This window comes from Carettochelys insculpta, chromosome 9 (genome assembly GCF_033958435.1).
Source record: "Carettochelys insculpta isolate YL-2023 chromosome 9, ASM3395843v1, whole genome shotgun sequence".
In the NCBI taxonomy this organism is placed as follows: Eukaryota; Metazoa; Chordata; order Testudines; family Carettochelyidae; genus Carettochelys; species Carettochelys insculpta.
Window position 1 is genome coordinate 29900806 of NC_134145.1, and position 27212 is coordinate 29928017.

Below are 27212 nucleotides of genomic sequence, written 5' to 3' on the forward strand. Positions count from 1 at the left end.
GGACCCAGGACTGTCATATGTGAAAGAGTTTACTGTACAAGGCAGCTCTGTTTGCATAAGATTTCCAAATAAAATAAATATCTAAATTGGAGAAATTCAATTTGAAAACAAGCTTCAGTGTTATGCCTCTATGGTGATAGGAACAAAACAAATATTTCAAAATTTATCCGGAAGAGTTCCCTAGTTTGCTATAAAAGTTTAACTACAGACATTCTTTTCACTATCTCAGGTACCTTTTAACTGTGTATTCAGCATGACACTCAGGAAATATAAGCTTCAAATGCCAGTAGAACTTTTGCTCCCTAAAAAGAAAAAGGGAACCACACACTTTAGTACCACAGAGGTATTATTTGTATCATTGTAGGGCCTAGAAAGCTCAACCAAGATGAAGTACTGTAAACAGTAAGAGACAGTCCCTGTTGCAAAGAGATTACCATCTACACTGGAGTGAGCCGTAATCTCTGATGGGGTGGAAAGGCGTGGCACTCCAAGATTTTGGAAAGTGGTCATGGGCCACACATTTCTATGGAGGTAGTGAGGGATCTGGGATAGTGGTTGGGTGCAGAAGGGAGCTTGGAGTAGGAAAGTGGGTTGAAGGATAAGGTGTGGGGTCTGAGAGGGCATTTGGTTGAAGGAGGGGGTTGTGACCTGGGGCAGGGTATTGGGGTGCAGGGTCCAGGAAAGAGTATGGGTGTAGGAGAAGATTCTGATCAGGGGAAGGAATGTAGGAGAAGGTGTAGGACCTGGGAGGAGGTTGGGGTGCAGTGCCAGAAGCAAGCTCTGGCCAATGGGAGCTGAGATATTGTGTTGTACTGCTCCCACCTAACAGGAAAACTTCTCCACTCCCATTGGCCTCCTTCTGGCCAACGAAAGATGAGAGACTTTGGTGGCAGGTGGGAGCAGTGTGTGAAACCGGACAATGGGAGTCGAGAGATATTGCTACAAGTGGGTACAGCACTAGGAACCCCCCTCCCCCACCTCCACAGTGTTAGGGGCAGGTTGCAGGCCGAATGAAAAAGCTTGGTGGGCTGACTCTGGCCATGAGCCGTACCTTGCTCACCCAAACTACATAAACATGGGGTGGAAAAAAATAGCATTACGATGCCTATATTAACATACTAGAAATTGAGATTAAGCTGTCTGCAGCAAGGCCAGAAAGGAAAATTCTGGCAGATTTAGGAGATGAACCCAGATCTCTAATTCCTTAGTCAATCAACTGCAGTGTTCCCGCTAGTGTTTTATGTCCATGTGCAGAATGAATTTTGTTGTGTGCAACCACATGGAGGTGATGTGCAGGTCTCAAATAATGGCAGCTATGGGGGCAGGGTCTTGAAGGTGAGAGCACTTCAAGGACAGACCATAGCAAAGCTGCTCCAGCTGGAGGGAAGGAGCCACAGTGCATGGGGCTTCCCCTTCACCAGGAAAGGCTGGCTGAAAACAGAGGGGCTTTAGGGGCTGCTGACTTTCTTAATCCAGCCCTGCTGCCACGCCTGGGGGAGAGAAACATTCTTCAAGCCCCAGCAGGGAGCTGCTGAGGCTGGGGGAGAGGTGGCCACTAGGGATGTTAAGGTTTAACTAGTTAAATAGGAAACTGCACCCTAAAGGGATGAGGTTTACCTGTTATGGTTAACTAGCAGGGGCTGCCACCTTCTGTGCTCCAGCCCCCCCCCCGCCCCCGCAATTAATCATTTAACCAGTTAAACTTCATGTTTAACTGTTTAGCTAATTAAATAGGATTCTATATCCCTAGTGGTCACAGCACCCCTGAACCCCTGCGTGGGGTGCATTAGGCAGCTGGGCTACACATGGCTAGGTGGCTTAGAGCAATATTCTTACACTATGTTCCGCGGAACACTGGTGTTCTGTGAACAACTCACAGGTGTGCCACGAGCGGCTGGAAAAATAATTCAAAGTTTTACAGTAAATAGCCATTTTATGATGCTAACAGTAATGGAAAATGCTGAAAGGTAATGCTATTTCTACATCCGGAGAGTGCGGTAGTAGTTCGGCAACAAAGCAAGATAGATTAACATTGTGCTAGCCTCCCCTCCCCTCTTATCTGCTTCTCCCATCTATGTGGCAGTGTAGCAACCAGCAACAACGCGTAGCACATACGCTATGCTGCCATGGCAGCTACACACTTAATTCCGGCGGTTAGCCATCCTGACAGAAAGTTCTCCTAATATCCTCCTCAAAGTCCATTGCTTCAATTTCAACCAACTGCTTCCTGTCTGACCCTCTGAGGTTTAAGGAGAATATCCTCCTTGTACCAACCTTTTAGGTACCTGAAAGCTGTTATGTCCCCTCTCAGTCTTCTCTTTTCTGGACTAAAATTAATTGCTTTCAGTCTTTAATTTTTTTAGACTTTTAATCATTTTGGTTGCTCTTTTCTGGACTTTTTTTTCCCCAATTTGTCCACATCTTTTCTGAAGTATGGCACCCAGAACTGGACACAGTACTCCAGCTGAGGCCTGATCAAGCACAGAGTAGAGCAGAATTACTTCTTGTGTCTTGCTTGCAACTTTCCTGTTAATGCATCCCAGATTGTTTGCTTTCTTATTGCAAGTGTCACACTGTTGATTCATATTTAGCTTGTGACTATCACCCTAAAATCCCTTTCTGCAGGACTCCTTCCTAAACTGTCATTTACCATTTTGTGTGAAACTGATTTTCTTTTTAAGTGGCATACTGTACATTGTTCCTGACAGAATTTCATCCTATTTACTGCAGATCCTTTCTCTAGATCATTTTGAATTATTACAAATAATGAATAGTCCCGTAGCACCTGAAAGACTAACAAATTTTTAGGTCATGAGCTTTTGTGTATAAGGCCCCCTTCTTCAGATGACTGAATTATAATTCTGTCCTCCAAAGCACTTGCAACCCCTCCCACCTTGATATAATCTGGAACCTTTGAAGCACACACTCTATGCCAGGGGTCTGCAACCGGCGGCTCTGAAAAGACTTCTTTGTGGCTCCCACTGCTACAATTGCAAAGTTAAAAAAACACCAAACAAACCCTCATGCTTATTTTCAATAAATGGTGAACATCTAAAAGCCCCAAAATGAACTACTATCTAAATAGCAAACAATATGTGATCTTGACACTTTGGATAACTCCCCTTAGCATCCTCCAGAGAGAGAGAAGGTTCAGAAGTGAAAGTCAGGAAGACAGTGGTACAAACACGCACCTGTAAAGTGTGAGGAAATGGAATACATAAAAAGTTTGTGAACGTCCTGCAGTAAACATGCATTGCAATACAATCATTGTGTGTGCGCCATTCTTAAAATAGGGGATACAAAAGTATGGTTTGACATTATTTATTAAGGACGGCTTTGTATTCACACGTACTGCGGCTCTTGAATTAATCGAGTTTTTTACTGAATTGGAAAAAATGGCTCTTCTTGCTACTTTGGTTGCCGACTCCTGCTCTACGCAATTATCTAAATAATTGATGAAGATACTGAATGGAACTGATCCTAGAACAGATCTCTATGGAAAAGGGGAGACAGAAACTGCCCATCTTTGTAAATTCCTCTGAGATATACTGATGAAGAGCACTATAAAATAGCAGAGTATTATTATGATGCAGCTGTTCTTCCTAATTTAGGATTTTAGGCACAAAACATATTGTTAAAGGGGGGGGGGATAAACTGAAGCAGCATTTATAATGTTCCACAATTTTCTTTTTCTGTTGTACAAAACATGGGATTCCTAATGACACTTCTAAAAACATCACGTTTACAAAGTCTTACAAAATTATGAATAAAATAATGTGCTGCTGTTGCAACGAAGACTGGACAACAGACAGATGAAATATTATCAAGTTGGGTCCAGCTGGCTACAGAGGCATGTGTATGTGCACCCAGTAGCAAAACAAGAAACACACTGGTTGCTAAGTACCATTAACTATGTTATTACTTTTAGATGAGAGATTTAGGAAGAGATTTCACTAAAATAAACAATTTTGCTTAACCTTGTTATTTCTGGGGAGGAAAATTACAGTCTATACACAGTATTTCAGATTACTTACAGAGCACAAAGTGCTTGATGATTTTCTAAAAGGAGGGTAAACACGATCCTTAGCTATGTGTATCTTAGAATCTAACCAGATAAATGAATGTGAGGGTACAATAAACAACTAAGGATTGGGTGGAATTCTAAACAGTGTCTTGTGGATTCTCCATGTCCATCCTCTTTATCTGAACTACTTGTTCAAGTTTGCTAAAGGGGAGAAAAATATTTAGAGGCTTCTTTAAATACCAGTGTTTTAAAGAGAAACGGAGTCACAGAAGACCAGCTCAGGGAGTGAGAAGAGGATGGAAAACCAAGACGTGGAAGTGGAGAACACAAAAAGGGTGAGTAGTAGCATTGCCAACTGTCTAAATCACACAAAGGCAAATATCCTTGCTCCTCTGTGCCCCTTTCCCAGGCCCTGCCTCCTTCACTTCATCCCTCCCTCCTTCCGTCACTCACACTAACTCACTCTTACTCACTTTCATAGGGCTGTGGCAGGAGGTTGATGTATGGGAGGGCATGCTGGGAGCAAGCTCTAGGATGGAGTTTGAGCAATGGAGAGGGCTCACAGTGGGGGCATGGGGTTAAGGTGCGGGCAGGCCTTACTTCAGGTGGCTCCTGGTTGGCGGCATAGCAGGCTGGCTCCTTACCTGCCCTGGGTCTGTACAGCAGTGGCCAGCACATTCCTGCAACCCCTGGAAATAAGGGGCAGGAGACTCCACGTGCTGTCCTCACCTATAGGCACCCCCGCAGCAGCTCTCACTGGCTGCAGTTCCTGGCCAATAAGAATTGCAGTATCGGTGCTCAGGGTGGGCGCAATTCACAGAGACCCCTTGCCTTCCCCAGAGGGTCATGCAGGCTGCTTACAGCTGTGGCGCAGACGCTGCCACAGACCTTCCGCACTGCCAGACTTATAACAACCTAACGTCTTCCAGTTTGGCTAGAATAGCTTCTGGAGATTGAGTTTAATTTCCAGGTGAAACTAACAACTCCTGGTGAAACTGGCAACCCTAGTGACGAGCTATGTGACTTCTGTAGTCAGAGGCTGGTACACTTAAAAGTTCCAAACTGAAATGTTAATTTAAAACTACCTATGAAAGCAAACATGTTCTGAAAGTTAGAATGTTTCGTAAGGCAAATTTCTAAAAACAAAACACAAACCTTAACACCTCTTGAGCTGGCACACTCAAAGCAATCTCAACATCAGTGAAGAACTGTACAGCAAACTGTAAAGCTAATGAGGAAGGGCTTCAACTCAACTATTAATAAGCTCACAATTCCCACCTTAGTTGTGCTTTAATATTTAGCACTTAGAACACACAAACGTAAGAATGGTCATCCTGGGTAAGACAAATAGTTTGTCTATCACAATCTACAGTGTCTTCCAGTTCCCTACCGACTCTGAGGCATAATCGTTTCATTAATGGAGCTATATAATCTACTTATAGAACCTTTTAAAACTTTCACCCCTCCCCATGCCCCCAAGCCAGTCTATGGATCAGCTCTCTAGAAGGGCTACTAATAAATAAAGTCTGAACTCTAAAGTTGATTGATTCCCTACCAAAAAGTTACACTTTGTAGGGAAAAAAACAGAAATGTTAATTTTTGTTAGTATTTATTATTCAAAACTGACTTAGATGATTTGCTTCACCTCTGCTAAAAAGAAAATGCATGATCAATCTCAACATTCTTTCTGAGAGTTTCTGTAACTGATTATTGTGAAGCATCCTTTACCATCAATGAATTTTGCATCTTGAGGTAACATAGCAGTTGACAGAGCTGTTATCAAAGAGAAGCCTGCAGCTGTTTCAAAACTAGTTCAAATTAAAACTAGCTGATTTGTATGCACATTTTTGACGGATTTCATTTGCTGTTTTGGCTCAGTGTGGCAGTCTTTCCCTTAATCATAACTGACATGTACTGTATTCACTTCAACATGAGTGAACTTAATCACAAAACTCAATTAATGTTGAGTACCACAGCAGTGCTGAAAGTATTCTGTGCCATTGCGTCACAACGAACTCTCATTCTGTGATTTCCTCACACTTTACAGGTGCATGTTCGTACCAGTGTCTTTCTGACTTTCACTCCCAAACCTTCTCTCTCTCTGGAGGGCGCTAGTGGGAGTGATCCAATGTTTTGACATCACATATCGTTTGCTATGTAGATATGAGTTGATCATTTTGGGGCTTTCAGATGTTCACTGTTTATCAAAATAGGCAGGAGGGCTTTTTTTGTCTTCGCAATTATAGCATCAGGAGCCAAAAAGAAATCCTTAAACAGCTGCAGGTTGCTGACCCCTGCCATAGATTATTGCAGCAAGGCTGAAAAGCCACTGCCTATTTTAGGGACTTTGATTTCCATGCTTCATCATCTTAATCTATCTACCTCTCCTCCTAAATGAGATGTATCACATTTTAAAATGTTTATGCAAATTAGGCGGTACAGTTTGTAGGCTTTTTAATAGTTACTGATTCTCCCTGAACACCTTCTGCTCTCCCCACTTCACCCAAATCATCAATATGCAATGTAAAATAGTTACTTTGACTGAACTTCTTTAACATTTCCCCACAAACATGCAAGTAAATAATCCATAAACTAACCAAACTACTGTTTCTCCAGACAAGGAGCACAGTGACTGGTACAGTAATTTCTTTCAATATTAGAGGCACACCAATGCAATCATGGTGGCAACCCTCTGAGTAGCACAGTCATCACCTCCTGATAGAGGATCTGGATTGCTCTGGTCACCAGCCTTCTGGCTGAAACAATCCCTAGCAGTGCAGTTCTGTTTGTCACAAGCCCCCTACTCCACTTTATGAAATTTGGCTTTTTGATATGAATATGCATAACTCAAATATGGTTTCTCAACTCTGGGCATGTAATATATCAATTTTCCAATTACAATCCATGGAATGTGCATATCCTGTTTTTTGTGCATGTACCACTCTTATGTGTGAGGTTAGAAATCAGAAGCGTGACTCTGTTTACAATTCTACACGTGCTAATGAGACCCATCATTGGATGTCCTGAAACCCGGACAGCTCGGTGATCAACTCAATGACCTGTGAATAGTCTTGTTTGTCCTGTAAGACCTAACTGTAGTTGGCCCTAATAGACAGGCAGATGATCATATCACCTGGTATTGGAATCTATCTTGGACCTATCAGAGGAGTAGCCGTGTTAGTCTGGATCTGTAGCAGCAACGAAGGGTCCTGTGGCACCTTACAGACTAACAGAAAAGTTTAGAGCATGAGCTTTCGTGAGGTTAACTCACTTCTTCGGATGCTGGTCCTAGAAATCTGCAAGGCCAGGTATAAACAGGCCAGAGCAAGGCTGGGGATAACGAGGTTAGCTCAGTCAGGAAGGCTGAGTTGTATTGCCATCAGTAGATCTGGAGGTGTGAACTCCAAGAGAGGGGAAGCTGCTTTTGTATTTAGCCAGCCATTCACAGTCTTTGTTTAATCCTGAGCTGAGGGTACTGAATTTGCAGATGAATTGTAGCTCAGCAATTTCTCTTTGGAGTCTGGTCTTGAAATTTCTTTGCTGCAGGATAGCTACTTTTAAATCTGCTACTGTGTGTCCTGGGAGATTGAAGTGCTCTCCTATGGGTTTTTGTATATTGCCATTTCTGATGTCTGATTTGTGTGCATTTATTCTTTTACGTAGAGACTGTCCAGTTTGTCCGATGTATATGGCAGAGGGGCATTGCTGGCACATGATGGCATAAATTACATTGGTAGATGTGCAGCTGAATGAACCCACGATGGTGTGGCTGATCCGGTTAGGTCCTGTAATGAAGTTGCTGGTGTGTATATGTGGGCAGAGCTGGCAACGAGGTTTGTTGCATGGATGGGTCCCTGAGATGGAGTGACTGTGGTGCGGTGTATAGTTGCTTGTTAGGATTTGTTTTAGGTTGGCAGGTTGTCTGTGAGCAATGATAGGTCTGCCTCCCAAGGCCTGTGAAAGTGTGGGATCATTGTCCAGGATGGGTTGTAGATCCCTGATGATGCGCTGTAGAGGTTTTAGCTGAGGACTGTAGGTGATGGCTAGTGGTGTTCTGTTGGTTTCTCTCTTGGGCTTGTCCTGTAGCAGGAGGCTTCGTGGCACACGTCTGGCTCTGTTGATTTGTTTTCTCACTTCCTCAGGTGGGTATTGCAGTCTCAAGAATGCTTGGTGCAGATCCTGTAGGTGTTTGTCTCTGTCAGAGGGGTTGGAACAAATGCGGTTATATCTAAGTGCTTGTCTGTAAACGATGGATCGTGTGGTGTGTCTGGGATGGAAGCTGGAGGCATGAAGGTAGGCGTAGCGGTCAGTGGGTTTACGGTACAGGGTGGTACTGATGTGTCCATTGTGTATAAGCACGGTAGTGTATCTCCTGTGTAGATTGGTCCAGGCTGAGCCTGATGTTGGGGTGGAAGTTGTTGAAGTCCCGGTGGAATTCCTCCAGAGTCTCCTTCCCATGGGTCCAGATGATGAAGATGTCGTCAATGTAGCGTAAATAGAGCCGGGGTGTTAGTGGACGAGAGTTGAGGAAGCGTTGTTCTAGGTCAGCCATGAAAATATTGGCATATTGAGGGGCCATGCGGGTACCCATAACTGTGCCGCTGATTTGAAGGTATATATTGTCACCGAATCTGAAATAGTTGTGTGTGAGTATAAAGTTGCAGAGCTCAGCCGCCAGATGTGCTGTAGCATCATCAGGGATACTGTTCCGGACAGCATTTATTCCATCTTTGTGTGGGATGTTGGTATACAGAGCCTCTACATCCATGGTTGCTAGGATAGTGTTTTCTGGTAGGTCACCAACGTATTGCAGTCTTCTCAGGAAGTCAGTGGTGTCGCGGAGGTAGCTGGGGGTGTTGGTGACATAGGGTCTGAGGAGAGAGTCCACATAACCAGACAGTCCTTCAGTGAGAGTGCCAATACCGGAGATGATGGGGCGTCCAGGATTTCCAGGCTTGGGGATCTTGTGGATTTCCAGGCTTGTGGAACCTCAGTCGTGCGGAACGCAACGCCATCCACAGCCTCAGAAGCAACCCTGACATTATAATCAAAGAGGCAGATAAAGGAGGAGCTACTGTCATCATGGACAGGTCTGACTACCAGAAGGAGGCTTCCAAACAACTCTGCAATACCAGATTTTACAGGCTACTTTCCTCAGACCCCACCGAGGAATACACTAAAAAACTACACCGTCTGCTCAGGACACTCCCTACACAAGCACAAGAACAGATCTACACCAACACACCTCTAGAGCCCCGTCCAGGGTTATTCTACTTACTACCCAAGATCCACAAGCCTGGAAATCCTGGACGCCCCATCATCTCCGATATGATCTCACACTTTCACAGGCCGTGGGAGGCAGACCTATCATTGCTCACAGACAACCTGCCAACCTAAAACAAATCCTAACAAGCAACTATACACCGCACCACAGTCACTCCATCTCAGGGACCCATCCATGCAACAAACCTCGTTGCCAGCTCTGCCCACATATACACACCAGCAACATCATTACAGGACCTAACCGGATCAGCCACACCATCGTGGGTTCATTCAGCTGCACATCTACCAATGTAATTTATGCCATCATGTGCCAGCAATGCCCCTCTGCCATATACATCGGACAAACTGGACAGTCTCTACGTAAAAGAATAAATGCACACAAATCAGACATCAGAAATGGCAATATACAAAAACCCATAGGAGAGCACTTCAATCTCCCAGGACACACAGTAGCAGATTTAAAAGTAACTATCCTGCAGCAAAGAAATTTCAAGACCAGACTCCAAAGAGAAATTGCTGAGCTACAATTCATCTGCAAATTCAGTACCCTCAGCTCAGGATTAAACAAAGACTGTGAATGGCTGGCTAAATACAAAAGCAGCTTCCCCTCTCTTGGAGTTCACACCTCCAGATCTACTGATGGCAATACAACTCAGCCTTCCTGACTGAGCTAACCTCGTTATCCCCAGCCTTGCTCTGGCCTGTTTATACCTGGCCTTGCAGATTTCCAGGACCAGCATCTGAAGAAGTGAGTTAACTCACAAAAGCTCATGCTCTAAACTTTTCTGTTAGTCTATAAGGTGCCACAGGACCCTTCGTTGCTGCTATCTTGGACCTAGTAATTTCCCTCGGGGAAGCAGGAAGTCAAACAAAAGACTCCCACCCTGGGGAAAAGTCTAAGCAGTGGGAAGCAATCAGACTTTTTCTTCAGCTGGCTTTTGAAACTGCCTAGAACACCCTAAGAGGATACATAAGAACTCTGAAGGAAGCCATAGACCCAAAATCAACTCTGATGTGAAGTTTCTACCTGAAATAAGAAACACAGTATAGGGTACGAGTTTGCATGTAACAAATTTCTTAGTAGACTAGACACTTAAATCCTATTTAATACAAACGCTTTTGTTTATTATCAAGCCCAGCGTAAATAACTTCTACCTAGAGCAGCAGGGGAGCAATCATTGTGCATCTCTCTTTCACTGATAAAAGGGGCTAACCTTATGAGCCTTACATAAAAACAGTTATATGTATACAGAAATATAGCCCTTATTACAATCAATTTAATATGATAGTGCAATGGCTTTCAACCATGGCACACTGGTGGGCCCTGAGAACTGTCCAAGTGGGCTGCCATATTTCATCAATTTCCCTTCACGGTGGCTCTTTGCAGAGCTGCTGTGAGGGGAAATGCTGACCTACCAGGAGCTGAAATGCTGTTTCCCAGATGAACAGACTGGCAAGGAGCCTACTCCTGCTCCTTGCTGTGGCAAATGGGGGAGGGAGGGCTGGAGCCTGCTGAAACTCAGAGGCAGTTTAAACGCCACATCCTGGCTCCAACGGGCTAGCAGGAAGGGGAGTCTGCTCTCTGGACCTACCTCCCCATCCTGAGAGTAATAGAACATTTCAGCGATTACTCAATTTACTCAACATCCCATCTGATCCTTGTTTAGCTTGTTGTATGCACTGCTATGTTGCAAGCCCCTCTAAAACCATAACATACTACATATAAGTATATGAGACATTTCTGAGCAATCAATTGAGCTGAAAGAAGTGGGGGTGGTATTGTCTCACTGAATTGTGCTGCGTTACTGAAAAGGCTGGGAACCACTGCTCTAAGGCATTCTTGTTAGGCCTTGCGGCAGTTAAGGTTGCAAAACAGTTCATCAGAATCCTATTTTCACATGCTTTTAATTCCCAGAAATTCAACTCGGGGGTATAAAACTTTCCATGCTTGTTTCTTGCTTCAATGTGAAGTCTATTTTAGAAGTTTACACAAAATTCCTTTGGTGATTTTTTTTGTTCAGTGGAGGGATGAAAGAGCAGTACACTTTTGGCCTTTCAGACATGTCAGATGCAGACCTTACAAGTAAAGCTGGTTAACTTATTAAGTTTTCACTCTTCCTAGCTAATGAATGGAACTGTGCATTGTACACTTCTTGTTTGTCTTAGATTCTGCTTGGTGTACTGGGTTTACAGTACATACCAGACTGACTTGAATACATCTGTCATCTACTTTCCAGAAAACCATAAAAGAACACTAGTACTTACTTTTCAGAGACAAGAGAGAACATTATTAAAACTTTACATTACAAGGTATTTTCATAGTTTTGTTTCATGTTTCTCCTTTAAAATGAGGAAAAACTTTAGGTTTTAAATTATATAATTTTCAACATACTTCTATGAAATGTATCACGTATAATTTTTTTCATTCAGCTCTTAATTTACGTTTTATACAAACACAGTTCTAAAAGCTAGCCCTGATTAATACAAGAATCAGCTTGCCTCATTAGTGATTGTATTAATAATGTCCTACCTAGTATTATTCATATCCTAATTTGCTAACAGGGAATTCCCAACTTTAATAATCAGGAACCCCCCAAACAATGTACATTAGAATTGGCTTACAAAGAACTCAATTACAGAAACACCATTTACGTATTAGGAAATAGACTGAAAGTTCCAAATTATTCAATGCACTGTAAGGCATCAGACGCACTATGACAAGAGCTAACGCCACTTGAATCGAAACACTATTAAAGAGAATGACTTTGGGGGATTTTATTCTATTTAATAACAGATGCAACATGACGTTGAAGTTATTGGCGAGACTATTTGGCAGTACCTTAGATCAGGGCATCTGCCTGTTCACAAATACAGTAGCATCTGCTATACACAGGTTATGCTGCCTCAAGCAAAAGGGTAGAGAGAAGAAATGAGTAAGTTTAATGAAGTACCTATCCCTTAACCCTGATTTGCCACTTTAGTGGCCCATCCCACTCACAATGCTGAAATTTAACCTAAGTATAAGGGGATTAAATACTTACTCCCTTTTATAATATTGCCTTAACCTGCTTCAGGCAATGCGGAACCAGTCCAATTAAATAACTGGATCTTCTTGTGAAATCCAAAACCTCCTGAGTAAAAATAAATGAATTTACAGGTGGGACCTTTGAAACCTGGGACTCTGTCTGGCAGGGCCAGCTGAGAGCAGGGCATCTGGAGGCCCAGCTGGGGCCTGGCAGCTGCAGCCCGGGCAGGAAGAGGGGGGCAGGAAGCCAGTGCCAGCTGGGCAGGTACAGCCAGGTTTCTGTGGGGGCAGGTCTGGGAAGCCAATGGTAGCTCAGGAGCCATGACAGGGGAGTTGTGGCTGGGAATCCTTCAGCAGCTTGGAAGCTACCCTGGCCAGAGAGTCAGCAGTGGCAGGGGGCGACGGAGCCATAGCTAGAGGGCCGGGAAGCCAATGGCAGCTCGGAAGCTGTGGCCAGGACTGGGCCACCCCGCCAGGGATCAAAAAGCTGTGGCCAGGAAGCGATAGCTGGACCACCCTGGCAAAGGGGGCTGTGAAGCCAGCAGCAGCTGGGGAGCCCAGCCTGGGGACAGGAAGCTGCTGGGGAGCCGGCGGCAGAACCGGATGTGTGACTGGGAAGCTTGCAGCAGCTGGAGAGCAGGAGCCATTGTTGGGGAAGCCAGAACGGTGTCTGGGTGTGGGCTGATGTCAAGGAGCAGAGCCCTGAAGCAGAGCCAGGAACCAGCAGGGAAGCACAGATCTCCCCTAATCCAGCAAAACCCCTGGTTTGGCACCACTCCTGTCACAAGGGTGCCAGACCAGTGAGGTCCAGCCTGTGTAGTAGTTCGAAGCTTTCAAGAAAGTACGCTGTTTCCAATGCCACCATCCCAACAGCGCTAACAACATTAAATAGTAGAGGGGACCCATACTTTACTGAGGCACAGCTAAATAAATTCTCAGCTGAGATATGATGAAAAAGGCTGGGTTATTTCTACCTAAAACGGAGGTATTTCCCAGTTATAGTACATTGTAAAGCAAGACTAGCCACCAAGAACCTGACTGAAGAACATTTCCTTAGCAGCACATATAGTTATCTCCCAGGAGGCTTCAGAACAACCAGAGGTTTTACCATCCATAGGTGCGCCAATATTTAAAACACACTGGGTGTGAATTAAGGGTTCTGTGGAAAGCAAAAGCAGTTGCAAAGTTGACTGGCCCAAAACAGAACCTTCTTTAGAAACTCTTCAAAAACGTGTTTTGTCCTCTCTCTTGAGTCTCTGGGAAAACAAAAATGTCCTACTAATTCTCTGCCTGAAAACTAACACATTTAGGTTCCAACCACACTTTCAGGATCAACAATCTACCAAGTCTTGAGCTAGGATGTAGCATTTCTTCATGACTGTATGTCATCTCTCCATGTTCTAAAGCTATCGAATCACGGAAATGCACAGGAATCATCCAGTCTGATCATTAGTGCACAGTATTCACGTAATACTACTTTGCCTTCTCCTTTTACACAGAAAGGTGTTCTGAATGAATGCCTGTAAAGGGTTAACAGAGTGGCTACAGGGGGCCACCAGGTAAACCAATGGGAGCAAGAGAAATTCTTTTGAACGGAGAACAATTGCAGGCTGAGGGGTCTTTGTCTGGGTCTGTGACAGGAGCAGGGAGAGACCAAAAATGCTGATAAATCCAACAAATATCCTGGTGACATCAAAATCAGTGCATGGATATGTAAGTAGAAAAGAAATGTTCAGTTAGACATGATCAGGTTATGGTTATTTTGGAACTGGTGAAGGACTTCACCCTCTGGCTAATGATTTGCTCTTCCCCCTGTCCTCTGTAACTTCTAAACTGAATCCCACTTGAAGTAATTCTCTGCACTGCAACCGGACTGTTTTGAGTTGTTTTATCACATCTAGCAACTAAATATATTTAGTTAGTTTCTTGGTATTTTTCCATTTCTTGTTTTGTGAATAAATTACATATTTTAAGGCAATGTTTGTGATTTCTGTGTCCTAGAGAGAGTCTGTGCCAATGCTGGCCTAAATCAAGGTAAGCTAACAGATTACAGTTTAGCTTCTTCCTCTTTGTTTCCAAGCTGTCTCCTAAGGGAGGGAGACGAGCTTGGAATTACCCCACAGAGAGACATCCCAAGTGTACCTTCCTGAGTTTCTAAAGAGGAGTTTTCTCGCTTGGATGGTGACGGCTACCTGTCATAATCAGGGGATGGGTGACCTTGGGAAGTTTTTAATCCCAGCCTAGAGGGGTACGGCATTTTTAAGGTTTTTGCAGGCCCCCGCTTTCTGCACTCAGAGTATCAGAATAGGGAGGCAGCCCTGACAGAAGGAAATTCACACTGTGATCATAGGGGCTAGAACTAGGTAGGAGAGAGATGTGCCCACTGGCTTGAGATAGTAATAAAAACCCAAGTACGTGGTTTATATCTTCAGCACTCCCAATTCAAAAATTGTTCCAGTACTACTGATTGTGATGAATCTCAGACAGCAAGCTACAAATTCAACCATACTTCTACATTTAGCCCTGGTTGCACATGTTTAACTCAAAATACCTTTGTGTTTCTGAGTAGTCTAAATCACTGAGAAACACCTTCTGTTGACTGTTTTAACACAATTAAGTTAGGAAGAGACTTTCATGAACTTAAGTTCCCACTGAAGCATACATCAATAATCTTACTAGGGGTATAAGACAATAAGAGTTGAAAAAATTATTTTCTAAATGTAAGAGAATAGTTTCTCTAGTCATAATTTACAGTAAGTATCTGATCGATAATCAATATGCACATCTATTTCATTTAAAAGGCCAACCTGCAGTTTAATTGGTTTAAAAAAATTTTTTTTTTTTAAAAACACAGCAAACAAGGGGGCAGAAGAGAATTAAAAAGTTATTTCCAATATTCTAAGCCTCACCTATTTATGTTATGGGTCAGTTTTATAATTGTTGTACAAAATCATAGATAAGAATTTGTTTTCTAGATTAGCTCTTTCTGAAAAACAGTCAATGAGAACATGCATTTCCATTTTGATGGATATTGTAGATTTCAATGTCTACCACTGATTTGCAAATAAATATGGAACACAGTGGTGGACACACAGAGCTATAGGTGGTTTCCAGTAACATATTCCCTCACAGCATCTCTTAGACACAACTATCTCCATCAGAAGGCAATCTAAATATCATCAGTATTTTAAAGCAAAACTTTTTCTCCACTACGACAAAGGAAGTTGTTATCTTGCTCCATTGTGGCAGCTCCTGAAATATTTCTACGCTTAACTAATTTACCTACAAATAACACACCAATCCTATTAGATCTTAAAATGGGTCTCTCTTCATTAAAGGTAAATATAAATGTATAAACATATGTAATATGTAACAGAGAAATTCACGCCCAGTGCTCCAACATGTTTTGCCATATCTGAAAGTACTTTTGTAAACTAAAGAATTTGAAAGCTACATTGTGGAATAGCAACAAATATTTGTCAGAGCATTGCAATGTTCCCTCTAACCTTTTTCGTCTACACACAGAACATTTTTTGTGCACCAAGGCACATGCAAACATGCACCACCAACAGAAAAGCAAAACCTAGCTCTGCTCATCAGATGGGCAGCATTTGAATTTCTCCTGAGTGGCCACATTAAGCAAAGAGAATACTGATGTCTGGCTATCTCGTGTACAGGACTCACCAATGAGGTGAAAAGTTTTGCGGTTGTGCACCTCACAGCTCTTACCTATTGATCTGCAGCATGTGGGGGCTACCTTGGGGTCTGCTCTTGGGAAGTCAGGGATCCTCACCAATGTCAATTCACAAGAGATTATAATGGGGAAAACCTCAATTTCCTTTCCTTTAATCCCTCCTGTGGATTTTCCCTGCCATTCAGACTGTATTTTTGTGCTTTTAGCACAAAAAGATAACACTGCATAAAAGAGCTTCTGAAGTATGATCTGCTAAGAATAAGGTTTCCTCACCACTGACAAAAACTGCTTTTCTTTCAAAAGAGAAGAAATGATGCTAGTTTTTATTTATTTATTTTATTTATTTATTTATTTATTTACACAAGTTTACTAGTTAAGCCATTACAAGAGGGACACCTAGTGGTTTGGTCACTGAAACGTTGTCAAGTTGTCATCCATTTGTTGTTACTGGATAACTAACGGTGAATGGAAATCGCTGAATTAAAAAAAGATAATCTAGAAGCAGCACTTGTGAACAAAACCAAATTAGAAGTGGCAGTGGGGAGGGAGGAAAAGGGAGGACTTGCCTCAAGTCCTATTATCCACGCTCTCACAGCTTTTACTGTCCTCCCCACCCCCACTGCTTTGCCCCTCCAACAGCACAATCAAATATTTAAATTTCAAAGAGCTCTTTTGCACCTGCCCCTGTAGTTCACAAAGACACGTGCTTCAGCGAGTTAGTATATTTCTGTGTTATGAAGCAGTTCTATGCTTATGGGGATAATGAGTTTGGCTCCACGCTGGCACAGAGTTTGGAGTTCAGGAGGGGGTGAAGGATCTTGGGGGTTGGAGTGGGCTTGAAAGGCACTTCGGGGTGCCAGATACAGGCAGGACTCACCTTGGATGGCTCCCCACAAGTGGCCACATGTCCCTGCTGCTCCTAGGCAGAAGGGTGGCTACGCAGCTCTGTGTGCTGCCCCTGCCTGTAAGCAGGGACATGTCCCTGGTTCCAGTAAGCCAGGTGCAGCCAGGCAGGGAACCTGCTAGCTGGCACCAACTGGACTTTCAAAGACCAGAAATGCCAGTTTCTAGAGCCTTCCAGTAAGAACAGGGCCAGATAACATAGCCTTTACTATACAGGGAAATGTTCGCCTCATGAATAACCCAGACTTAAATCCACATCCTCCATGCCACAAGAGTAAGACATCTTTAACAAGCATTTTCACCTCCCAATGAAAGAAAAACTCATGAGTACACTGATCAGCAAATACTTGGGTAATCTCAATTAACGTAATAACGACAGACATAGAGCTTGCCATTATAATATCCTGCTCTTGCAAGTAGACAGCTTTCAAGAGAAAGCATAAATTGCCACAGAGGCTAGAACCCCAGGGATTAAGAGCTACCAGTCTTTAGTATGGAAATATGAATTTAAAATATTTTCTGGTAAAAGCATTAAAAAATCCTGTTTGTCCCCACAGACATGCACATACGTAAACCCCCAATTATTTATTAATTTCTCTCACTGTCTTAATAAGTATCACTGTTCCATAAAAGTAACATTATAACTGACTGGCATCAGCACTGGATAAGCATATCACATTGCTGCTTTCAGCGTTTATTTTTTCCACTATGCTAGTCAATGACTTCTTTATGACAGTAGGAAACAATGAGCTCAAGCACAACAGAAGAAAGTCATCTGAAGTCTGGGGTTTAAAATCTTCACTGAAAAATCAGATTTAAGTGAGCTGAGTACTAGACGGCTCTAGAAGAACGTACATATTTCCGAGTATCTTTCCAAAGATATTTCATGAATGTTGTTCACTATCTATTGTGATTCTGTCATGAAAAATGTTACAAGGCCTTGAAATCTTCCACAAGAACCTTTCATTGGCTATTCTTCAAGTAATATTTAAACAGAGATTTTGACAAGGCATCCCCAAGCCACGTATTAATTAGAAACTTACTTCTTACTGAACATGGTTGTGTTTTCTCTCCTTTTCGTAAATCCGATGGGTAAGGTTTTCAAGTGGATATTGTGCTTTCGAGCTCGGTTTCTCAAATAATTTACCTAACACAGAAAATAAAAGCCAAAGTATATTAAACACATAAACATTTATGACTTCTGTCTTGCAAGTCTAAAAACTGATGCCAAAAGAGTAGCGCTAGAAGCAAAATACTCATCAAGCATCGAGGAGGAAGCATTTTGTCGGACAGCCAGCAATAAGAAACATTTTCTTTCATTTTCTCTGAAAAGTTCTCAATTTAAAAAAAGATATTTAAATAATTTCAAGAGTTTCCAAAGTTCAAATATTTCCAGACAAAGTGCGTCCATAGTGAGAGCAGGATCCCCAATGAAACATGAAATGTGTACAGTAGTCCCTTGAGTTATGCAAGGGTTGCGTTCCCACATACCCTCGTGTAACTCGAATTTTACTTAAGTCAGGGGCTGGCTTTTTCCCTGGCGGAACATGCATTCTGCAGCCAGGGAAGCAGCAGGAGCACCTGAAGCTCCTTTTGAAAGGTAAGTCTTGGGGTTGGGGGGGCAGGGCAGTTGGGGAGAGTTAAGCTGGAGGTGGGTTAGGGCTGCACGGGGAACGGAGGGGTGGAGCTGAGCTGGAGCTGCATGGGGGGGTTGAATTGGAGCCACGTGCAGGGGTTTTGAACCGGGGCTGGTGGGGGGTTGAATCAGAGCCACGCACTGGGGTGGCGAACCAGGCCGTTGGGGGCAGGGTTGAACAGGGGTTGGGGTGGTGAGTTAAGTGCAACTTGAAATCAGGCATTTCAATGGTTTACTATATTCTAAGGAAGCAGGACTCAAACAGCATGAGTACCGCTATGCTAGAGTGTTTTGTTGACAGAACTGGTGGCGTGTCCACAAATAAAATGTGCTTTGTTGACAAAACTTGGCACTTTCGTTGACAACTATCTGCCTCTCCTAGATGAAGAAGAATGCCTTTGTCGACAAAAAAGCTGTGTGAACACTCCAGGGGTCCTTCTGTTGACAGACACGGGTTTCTGGTTTACCGGGCAGCCCTGTTTGCTGAGCTTCCAGTCCATCATTCTGTTGAGAGAGGGCTAGGCAGTCCAGCCACTCCCTATGGACAGAGGAGATTGCTCTTTTGATCTACTTTAGTGTACGGCCGCATTCTGTCAACAGACATTTTGTCAGAAAATCTCTTCAGACAGAAACGTTTGTCAACAGATGCTTCTAGAGTAACTAGCTTATGACTGGGCTGTGACCTGACATAGCTACAGCATTACTGATTAACTATTTCTGATTTTTAAAACCCTATGGGCTCAAAACACCTCTCTGTGCACAAAATCAAACACAAATTATGGATATTAAAAGTTAAGCAGTTGGGGCTGGAGCTCACCCCTGTTCTATATCAACAAGATCATATACAATGCTTGAAAATCCACCCTATACAAATCTGTTTCATTCTCACACACAGGAGCTTCACATTTAACAGACACTTGGTCCAAACTATGGAAACAGCCTTGTGTACTGAGATGGCTCCCCAGTATGCTAACCTCTTCATGGGCCACTTCAAAGAATTTCTTGAAAAATGCAGTAAAACCAACATAACAATATATCTGAGATACATTAATAATATTTTCATTCTCTAGACAGAAGATCTAAACTTCTCCATAGACTTTCACTACAACTTCAACATCAGTCTTGCAGCTGGCATGCAGCCCACAGGGTTCCCTGTGTGGCCCACAAAATATTATGTTTACTGTTGCCCACACACTGGGGTTCCCAGATTCTGCTGCTTTCTGTTCACATCACTTTTTTCCCCACTAGTATTACTAAAGTGACATGCACATAAAGCCAGGGCACGCAAAGTGAGGTGTGTGATGATTGCAAACATTGACTGTGAGAGTTGTGTGCTCCTTCTGCATCCAAACAAGTACTCTAGGGTTCAAACAACATACCTTATAAATTCTAGGTATGCAAGTACAGTACCTTAGCCCTAACCCAGAAGATCGTCTTGGTTACAACAATCTTGTGGCACATTGAGATGGCGGAGGACCATTCACGCAGCCCATTCCATAGCCTACATTGCCCATCACTGTATTAAACGCTCTGCAGAATGCTCCCAAATCAGGATTGGCCTTCTGGGTCACCATTTCCACTAAATCAGCATTATTCCCAGATCTGAAGAAGTGGGTCTGCCCCACAAAATCTCATCACCTAATAAATTATTTTGTTTGTCTCTGAATTGCTACGACTGCTTTTTTGTTTTGTGAAGATATAGATTAAGCTGGCTACCTCTCTGTAACTGGTCACCATGATTAGCTTCAACAATGAAACCCTACAAATGACTGTATATATGAAAACCACATACCACCACACTTACTGTTACAGATAAAATAACCACCCAGACAGACCAAAAAATTAACCTACAGCCAGGTACTCAGATACCACCTCCAAAGAGAAAATCCAGGATATACCTTTAAAGACTTAAAACTTCCTTTACTAAATAAGGTCACTCCATCAGAGAACTAGATCGCAACGCAATTGAGATAGAACATCTGATGATGTAAGACAACACAAACTGCTTTTAGGAAAATTACAGAACTTAAGAATTCTGGGTTACTTTGACAACTGATGTAATAATAAAATCAACATTAAAAAAATTACAGCACTTGAAAGATATGACACATTCTGCTATTTGGCGTTCTGTAAGGGTTTAATGCTGCAAACACGCACCAATAAATTTACTTATACAAACACTTAAGTCTATCTTATTTAGTGGCCTCTGTTCATATTTTTAAAAGCCTATTCTTCAATAAGTTGCCCGTAGTTATAAACACAGTCGGCAGCAAACCAGGAAATTGAGTCTAGTTCCTTAGTTTACATTGCTGATACTTTGTGTCCCTTGAAGTTCATCTTTACGTGTAATTTTAAACTAACCAAGCAAAAGGATGTCAGGTGGAGAGCTTGTTCTAAAATAAAAATGAAAGATCAAGTGTTCTTTTAGAACTCAGTAACAACACATAAGTAATTTTATTTAAGCGTGGTCATATGACTACCTTCTTCCCCAGTTTTATTGGAAGGACCCATGAAAGAGAGAGAGACAGAATACATTTATTGAGAACTCTTAGCTCTTTAACTGAAGCAGGGATTCTTAACGAACTCCTTTCCATCTTTTAATAGTTTTCACTTCCTTGCTTTTTGCAAAGTCACTTATCCCAGCTCTTCAGCCATCACCATCACTGTTCCTACTGATAAGCACATAGCAATTCTATGGCAACTAAACCAATAGCTTACATTAGAAATTTGAGCAAATATTTTATGTATGCTTAAACTGAAACTCTAAAGTAAAAAGTCTGTCAGGCCTTCTTTATATATTATAAAGTAGCAGAACTGGGCATGAAGTCATTTCTATCATTTGTGTTCACTTTTATTATTAAACATTTTTGTAGTGATTTATTCTTCTTAGTAATTAAATGCAGTAATCAGAGTCTCATACACTACATTGGAGATCTCCTTTAAGTTAAAAACTGGGTCTCACTTGCAGAGTCCTGATTGAGAGCTGAACTTCAGGGACATTCAGAGTTTGGTCCAGCACAGTTTAGGAAAAGAACGAGCCACAACTTTTGGACCTCAATTCCTGTAATTTGGAAGTCATGGGATGTTCTAATCTGCAATTTTGGAGCAGCCCCATTTTCACTTTCAACTGACCAAAGAGGTAACTTGAAACTCACAAATTTATTTGTTGTTGGTCTATGCAAGGAAACATCTCGAGCGGCACCATCAGCCATCCTTCCTACATCTTCCAGGAAACGATAATCTGAACATACAAAACAGAAAAATGTGTAATCCTGGTTTAAAAAAAAGAAGGTGGGGTGAAGTTTACAGAGCAGAGAAAGTCTTACCGCTTAGGAGATTCAACTCGTTAAACTCATTTATGGAAACAAATGCTGACTTTTCTCTGATTCCATTACAACTCAGTGCAGTTTTGTGCTTCTTCACACATGCCAAACTGAAAGAACAGAGAGACATAAGCATCCTGTCTCCGCACAAGAAACAAAACAAAGAGACATAATTCATATTGTATCTACCTGCATGAGTATTTCATGCATCGTGGACACCTGTATTTTGCTTCCTCTCCACTACAGGTTTCACATCTGCAAGAAAAAAACTTGGATTCATTTCTATGAAAGTAGTGTGGTTATATTTGACAAGAATAGATGTCTTTGTACTTTGTTTCTCTGAATTATGACCTATGCTCAGTTAAACGTAAAGAAAGTACAATCACTGAAGCTTGAAGGCAGGGAAAGGAAATGTGGATGCATGAAATAAGCCAGCTACCTCTAAACACTGTCATAGGGCAAGCTCTAGATCAGTCCATGGAGTAAGGCACCAAGGCCCAACTCCTCAGAGATACTTAGGTGCCTAAGTATTAAATGATGAGAGCTGAGAGTCTAAATACCTTGGAGGCTCTGAACCCAAATGGTAATGCAGAGTCAATGGGGTGGGTGGGCACTGTGGGGTGGTCTAATGGCTCTGCAGGACTCTCTCCTCCCCCAGCTAAGGGGGGCATGCCCATTGGCTACCCTCCTGAAGCCTCAGCAGGTGGCCAACCAGTGAGGGTGGCCAGGGAAGACAGCACTCACTCTGCGCCAGAGGCCAGGGACAATGGTGAGCCTGTGCCCTGACAGCCAGAGGGCTTGGGTGACCATCCATCCAGGGCTAGGGTGACCATCCATCCAGTTTTACCAGGACTGCCTAGACTTTTCTTTGAAAAAAGGCACAATGTCCCATATGTTGATCTGCTGTTTAAAGGGCTAACTGGGAGGGCTGAAGAATAGGTGGGGCAGACTCTTGAAACAGCATAAAGCTGCTGTTTGAAGAGCTGCCTGAGAAGTTGGGCAAGGTGGTATGACAGGATCTTCAAACAGCAGGGACCCACTGTTTTAGAGGCATCACCTCCTGCCTCCACTCTGTCAGTGATGATAGCCACAGTGACCTCTTGTCTTACGTTTAGGTTTCCATGCCTCTGATAAAGTGTTTGGCAAGCTGCTTATTCTCCTGCTTCACTTGACATGAGTGCTACTAACTCTCCTCCCAAAGAGAGTACAATGTGCTATCCGCTGCCAAGCAAAGAGTGGGTGGGGAAGTGCTGTTTTCTTCCTCCTGTTTAGTTCAGTAATATAATTTACATGGCTAAATCTTAAGGATAGTAAGATCCTGAGTCCTTATGTTGCTGCTTCTAATAACATATGCAATTCTGTTCAGACGAATAGCGTCCCAAGGACTTCAGCATAGAGCAAGCATAGTTCTTCTTGGCTGCAATTTATAGAAGTGCTAAAGCGGTTATGTTCTATGCTGCTTTATTGTATCTATTCTCACTCCTTCGAGAGGCACCAGCCTCACCTTATTCCATAGCTTGTCTTTTGACTAAGGTGACCATCCATCCCATTTTTACAGAAACAGTCCTTTATTAAAGCTGTCTTACAGGTTAAGTGACTTTTGTAACAAAATGGGGAAAATGTCCTGTATTTTGCAGGGCTCCTGTTCTTGGCACCCCGTGTCTCAAGGCTGCAGCCTCCTCTGCCAGGGACGTCCTCCTTGGAGCAACCACGCTGTTCCCTGGCACCCTATGCCTTGCAGCAGCAGCTTCCCCGTGGCCCAACACCCCACTGCAGCCTCCCTCCTTGGGCGGCTGCCTCGTTCCCTGCAATCCTACACCTCGGAGAAGCAGCTCCTGCTGCGGGGAAGCACCTCCGTGGCGCGGCTGCTCCATTCTCCAGCATTATTGCCAGGGTCCCCTCCTGGGGGGTGGCTGCCGCATGCCCTGAACCCCGTGCCAGGAGGCTGCACAACCACTATTCTCAGCACCCCTTTTCCCAGCCAGGAGCCTGCAGAGCCTCCATCCCTGATGCCTCGCCATGGGGCAGCCCCCATCGCCAAGGAGCCCTGACATGGGGCTGCAGCCCCCCTTCCCTGGAGGCCGGTGTCCCCTATTTGCCACAGGACAACGTGGGCCCCTTCGGGAGGGCGCAGGGCACCTGCCGCTCCGGCATCCCCGGCTCGAGATGCAAAGGGAGCCGAGCTGCGGCCAGGCCCGGGACTGGAGGCGCAGAACACGCTGCTGCCCGTCGGACGTGTGTCTGCGGAGCGAACGCATGGGCTGCGCCTACCTCTGCAGGGCCATTTTCCGCTTGTGGCCGGCCAGCCCCGGGCTCCCCGCCTCCGCCTCCGCCTCCGCCTCCGTCTCCATCCGAACCCCCGCAGCGACACACTCTCGCCTCAGCTCGGTTCGGCCCACATGGTGCTGAGGCCGCGTTCCGACTGTGTCGCGCAGGACCCGGCCGCGCTTTGCGGCTGCTGGTGGCCGCCCTCTGGCGGCTGCTTGGGAGAGCGCCTCTGTCTCCATGGAGACCGAAACATTCCCCGCAACCCCACAGAATGCAGCTGCCCCTCCCCCGCCCGCTGTATGGAGGGGTCGGGGCTCCGGGGCGGCTTGGCTCTGCCCCAGCCCCACTCCGCTGCCAGAGAGGTATAACCCTCCACAGCCCCACCTGGGCGTCCGCGGGGCTGCTCCCGGCGGTCGATAATTCACCCGCGGGCTGCGGTGGGAAGACGCCGCGATGAGGCAGGTTGTGCCAGGAAGTGTCACGCAGCCCCAAGCCTGGAGCCCAATGCACCTGCGTGCACATGGCAAGGTAGAACCCGGGGGAGTGTCACCTCCCGGAGAGGCCGCGGAAGTTAATACGCCGAGTACACACTGGGCAGGCGGGGGGGGGGGGGGGGCGGTGAAATCGCTTTAGTTTTCGAATGTTCCCCAGTGAGCCTTTCTTCTAAATCTGGTCAGTGGGGGCTGCGCGCTTGCACTGATCTAAGCACTGCTGGGTACTTGTGGGAAATATTTGACCTAATTAGGAGTTGTTACTTTTCTGGCTGAATATTTAAAGATAATGGTCCGACGTCTACTTTCTAAGGCCTGTATCAGAGGGGTGGTTGAGTCAGTCTGTGTTTTCAAAAACAACAAGAAGTCCTGTGGCACCTTATAGACTAACAGGACGCTTATGCGCCAAAAATCTGTTAGTCTCTAAGGTGCCACAGGACTTCTTGTCTACACTAGGGAACAAAGCCATTCACAGATATGCAATTCTAGCTATGCCATTAGCATAGCTAGAATCAACGTATCAGAATTGACTTTATGCCCGAATATAGATCAGGGCTCTTCGGGCTCGTGCTGATATCCCTTACTCCACGTGATAGCATGGAGTACCAGGGTCAACGGCTGGCGACAGAGAGATCAATTTTGCTGTCTTCACACGTGGCAAAATTGAATTCCAAAACCTCAGTTGTGGTGCATCAAACACTGAGTAAGTATATACCATGCCCTAAGTAAATCCAGTTACCCCATTGATTTTAATGCAGCTAAATGATTTGGCAGACCAACTTCAAGCTCAATTGTTCTCCATTCTAGGATAGTATATTGTCCGCTCTGTTGGGTAACAAAGGGGTTCCATTTACTGCAGTGTTATGAGTGGGACCTAAATGGCAAAGGTGGCCACCTAAGCTTTAGACTGTAAATGATCAGACAGCCTACTTAGTTCATTTGGTTTAGGATTAAATTAATAATCACAGACTGGTGCACCGCTCCATATATTTGATCAGAAGGAGGAAACACACCTTGGATTATGAAGAGTAACAGAGAGGGAGCCATGCTAGTCTATATACTATCAAAACAAAAAAGCAGTCAAGTAGCACTTTAAAGACTAACAAAATAATTTATTAGGTGATGAGCTTTTGTGGGACAGACCCACTTCTTCAGACTATAGCCATACCAGAACAGACTCAATATTTAAGGCACAGAGAACCAAAAATAGTAATCAAGGTTGACAAATCAGAAAAAAAATTATCAAGGTGAGCAAATCGGAGGGCGGTGGTCAACAATTAGATAAAGCCAAGTATGCAAAAGAGCCCCTATAATGACCCAGAAAATTCGCATTCCAGTTCAAACCATGTGTTAATGTGTTAAATTTGAATATAAAAGAGAGTTCAGCAGCCTCTCTTTCAAAACTGTTGTGAAAATACCTTTTCAGTAAGACACAGACTTTTAAGTCATTAACAGAATGGGCCACTCCATTAAAATGTTGCTTGACCAGTTTGTGGATCAGGAGTGTTTTTATGTCTGTTTTGTGCTCATTAACTCTTTGTTGAAGAGAGTTTGAAGTCTGTCCAATATACAAAGAATCTGGGCATTGTTGGCACGTGATGGCATATATGATGTTAGTTGAGGAACATGAGAATGTGCCCATGATTCTGTGAATAACCTGGTTAGGTCCAGAGAAGATATGTGGACAAAGCTGGCAGTGGATTTTGTTGCAAGGAAAAGTTCCAGGACTGGTATTCCTGTGGTCTAGACTGTGGCTGTTGGTGAGAATTCTCATCAGGTTGGGAGGTTGTCTGTAGGAGAGAACAGGCCTGTAACCTAGGGCCTTATGGAGTGTGGCATCCTGATTAAGGATGGGCTGTAGGTCTTTTTACCTTGGATTATGGCATTCTCTCTCTAAATCTAGTGAACTCATGTTGTAGTGATAGGGCTTTACAGGCTTGCAGATAGCATGCTAAAATAGATTACTGTAGTTCCTATCCAGAGCATATTTTCCTTAAGTTCCCTGCTGCTTTGGCCAGTATCAAGTCCATGTGGCACGGGCAATTTGAGGTTTTATAGAGTCTGGCTGGTTTAGTTGGTAATGCACGAGCCTCTTAATTTCAGGGTCGTGGGCTCAAGCCCTCTGCTGAGCAGGTTCCCTTCTTGCAATTACAAGGCAGATAGATAGAGCCCTGTTAATTTCTAGGACAAGAAGCAATGGGCTTAAGCTACAGCAAGGGAGATTTAGGTTGGACATTAAGGAAAACTTCCTGTCAGGGTGGCTAAACACTGGAATAAATTGCCTCAGGAGGCTGTGGAGTCTCCATCACTGGAGATATTTGACAGCTGGTTAGACAAGCACCTTTAGGGATGGTCTAAAGACTGTAGACAGTGCTTAGTCCTGCTGTGAGGATAAGGGACTGCTCTTGATGATCTCTTTGGGTCCTTTCCAGTTCTTTGATTCTAACTGCAGCGGCAGAGCCAATGGGAGAAGACTGAACTTTCATGGTAGAGTAGATTGACAGTGGTTGTGTTAAGATTTCCAGATTTGTGTGGAGATCTGCAAGGGTTGGATTTCCATTTTCA

General features: G+C 43.9%; 1 protein-coding gene across 3 annotated transcripts in view; it reads right to left on the minus strand.

Annotated features, from left to right (window-relative positions):
- Positions 1 to 24292, minus strand: part of ZNHIT6 (zinc finger HIT-type containing 6) — a 68326-nt gene extending 44034 nt beyond the window's left edge. For 2 of the 3 annotated variants that reach the window (XM_075002643.1, XM_075002642.1), the window contains exons 1-5: positions 24160 to 24292; positions 22078 to 22143; positions 21892 to 21998; positions 21721 to 21806; positions 17973 to 18076 (exon numbers count right to left, since the gene is read on the minus strand). In XM_075002643.1, the coding sequence (XP_074858744.1) occupies positions 17973 to 18076; positions 21721 to 21806; positions 21892 to 21998; positions 22078 to 22143; positions 24160 to 24239 (443 nt within the window). In that variant the 5' untranslated portion in view covers positions 24240 to 24292. Of the gene's footprint in view, positions 1 to 233; positions 303 to 17972; positions 18077 to 21720; positions 21807 to 21891; positions 21999 to 22077; positions 22144 to 24159 lie in introns of all 3 variants that reach the window. The other variant, XM_075002641.1, reaches the window with a different exon arrangement.
- Between the last annotated feature and the right edge of the window lie 2920 nt (positions 24293 to 27212).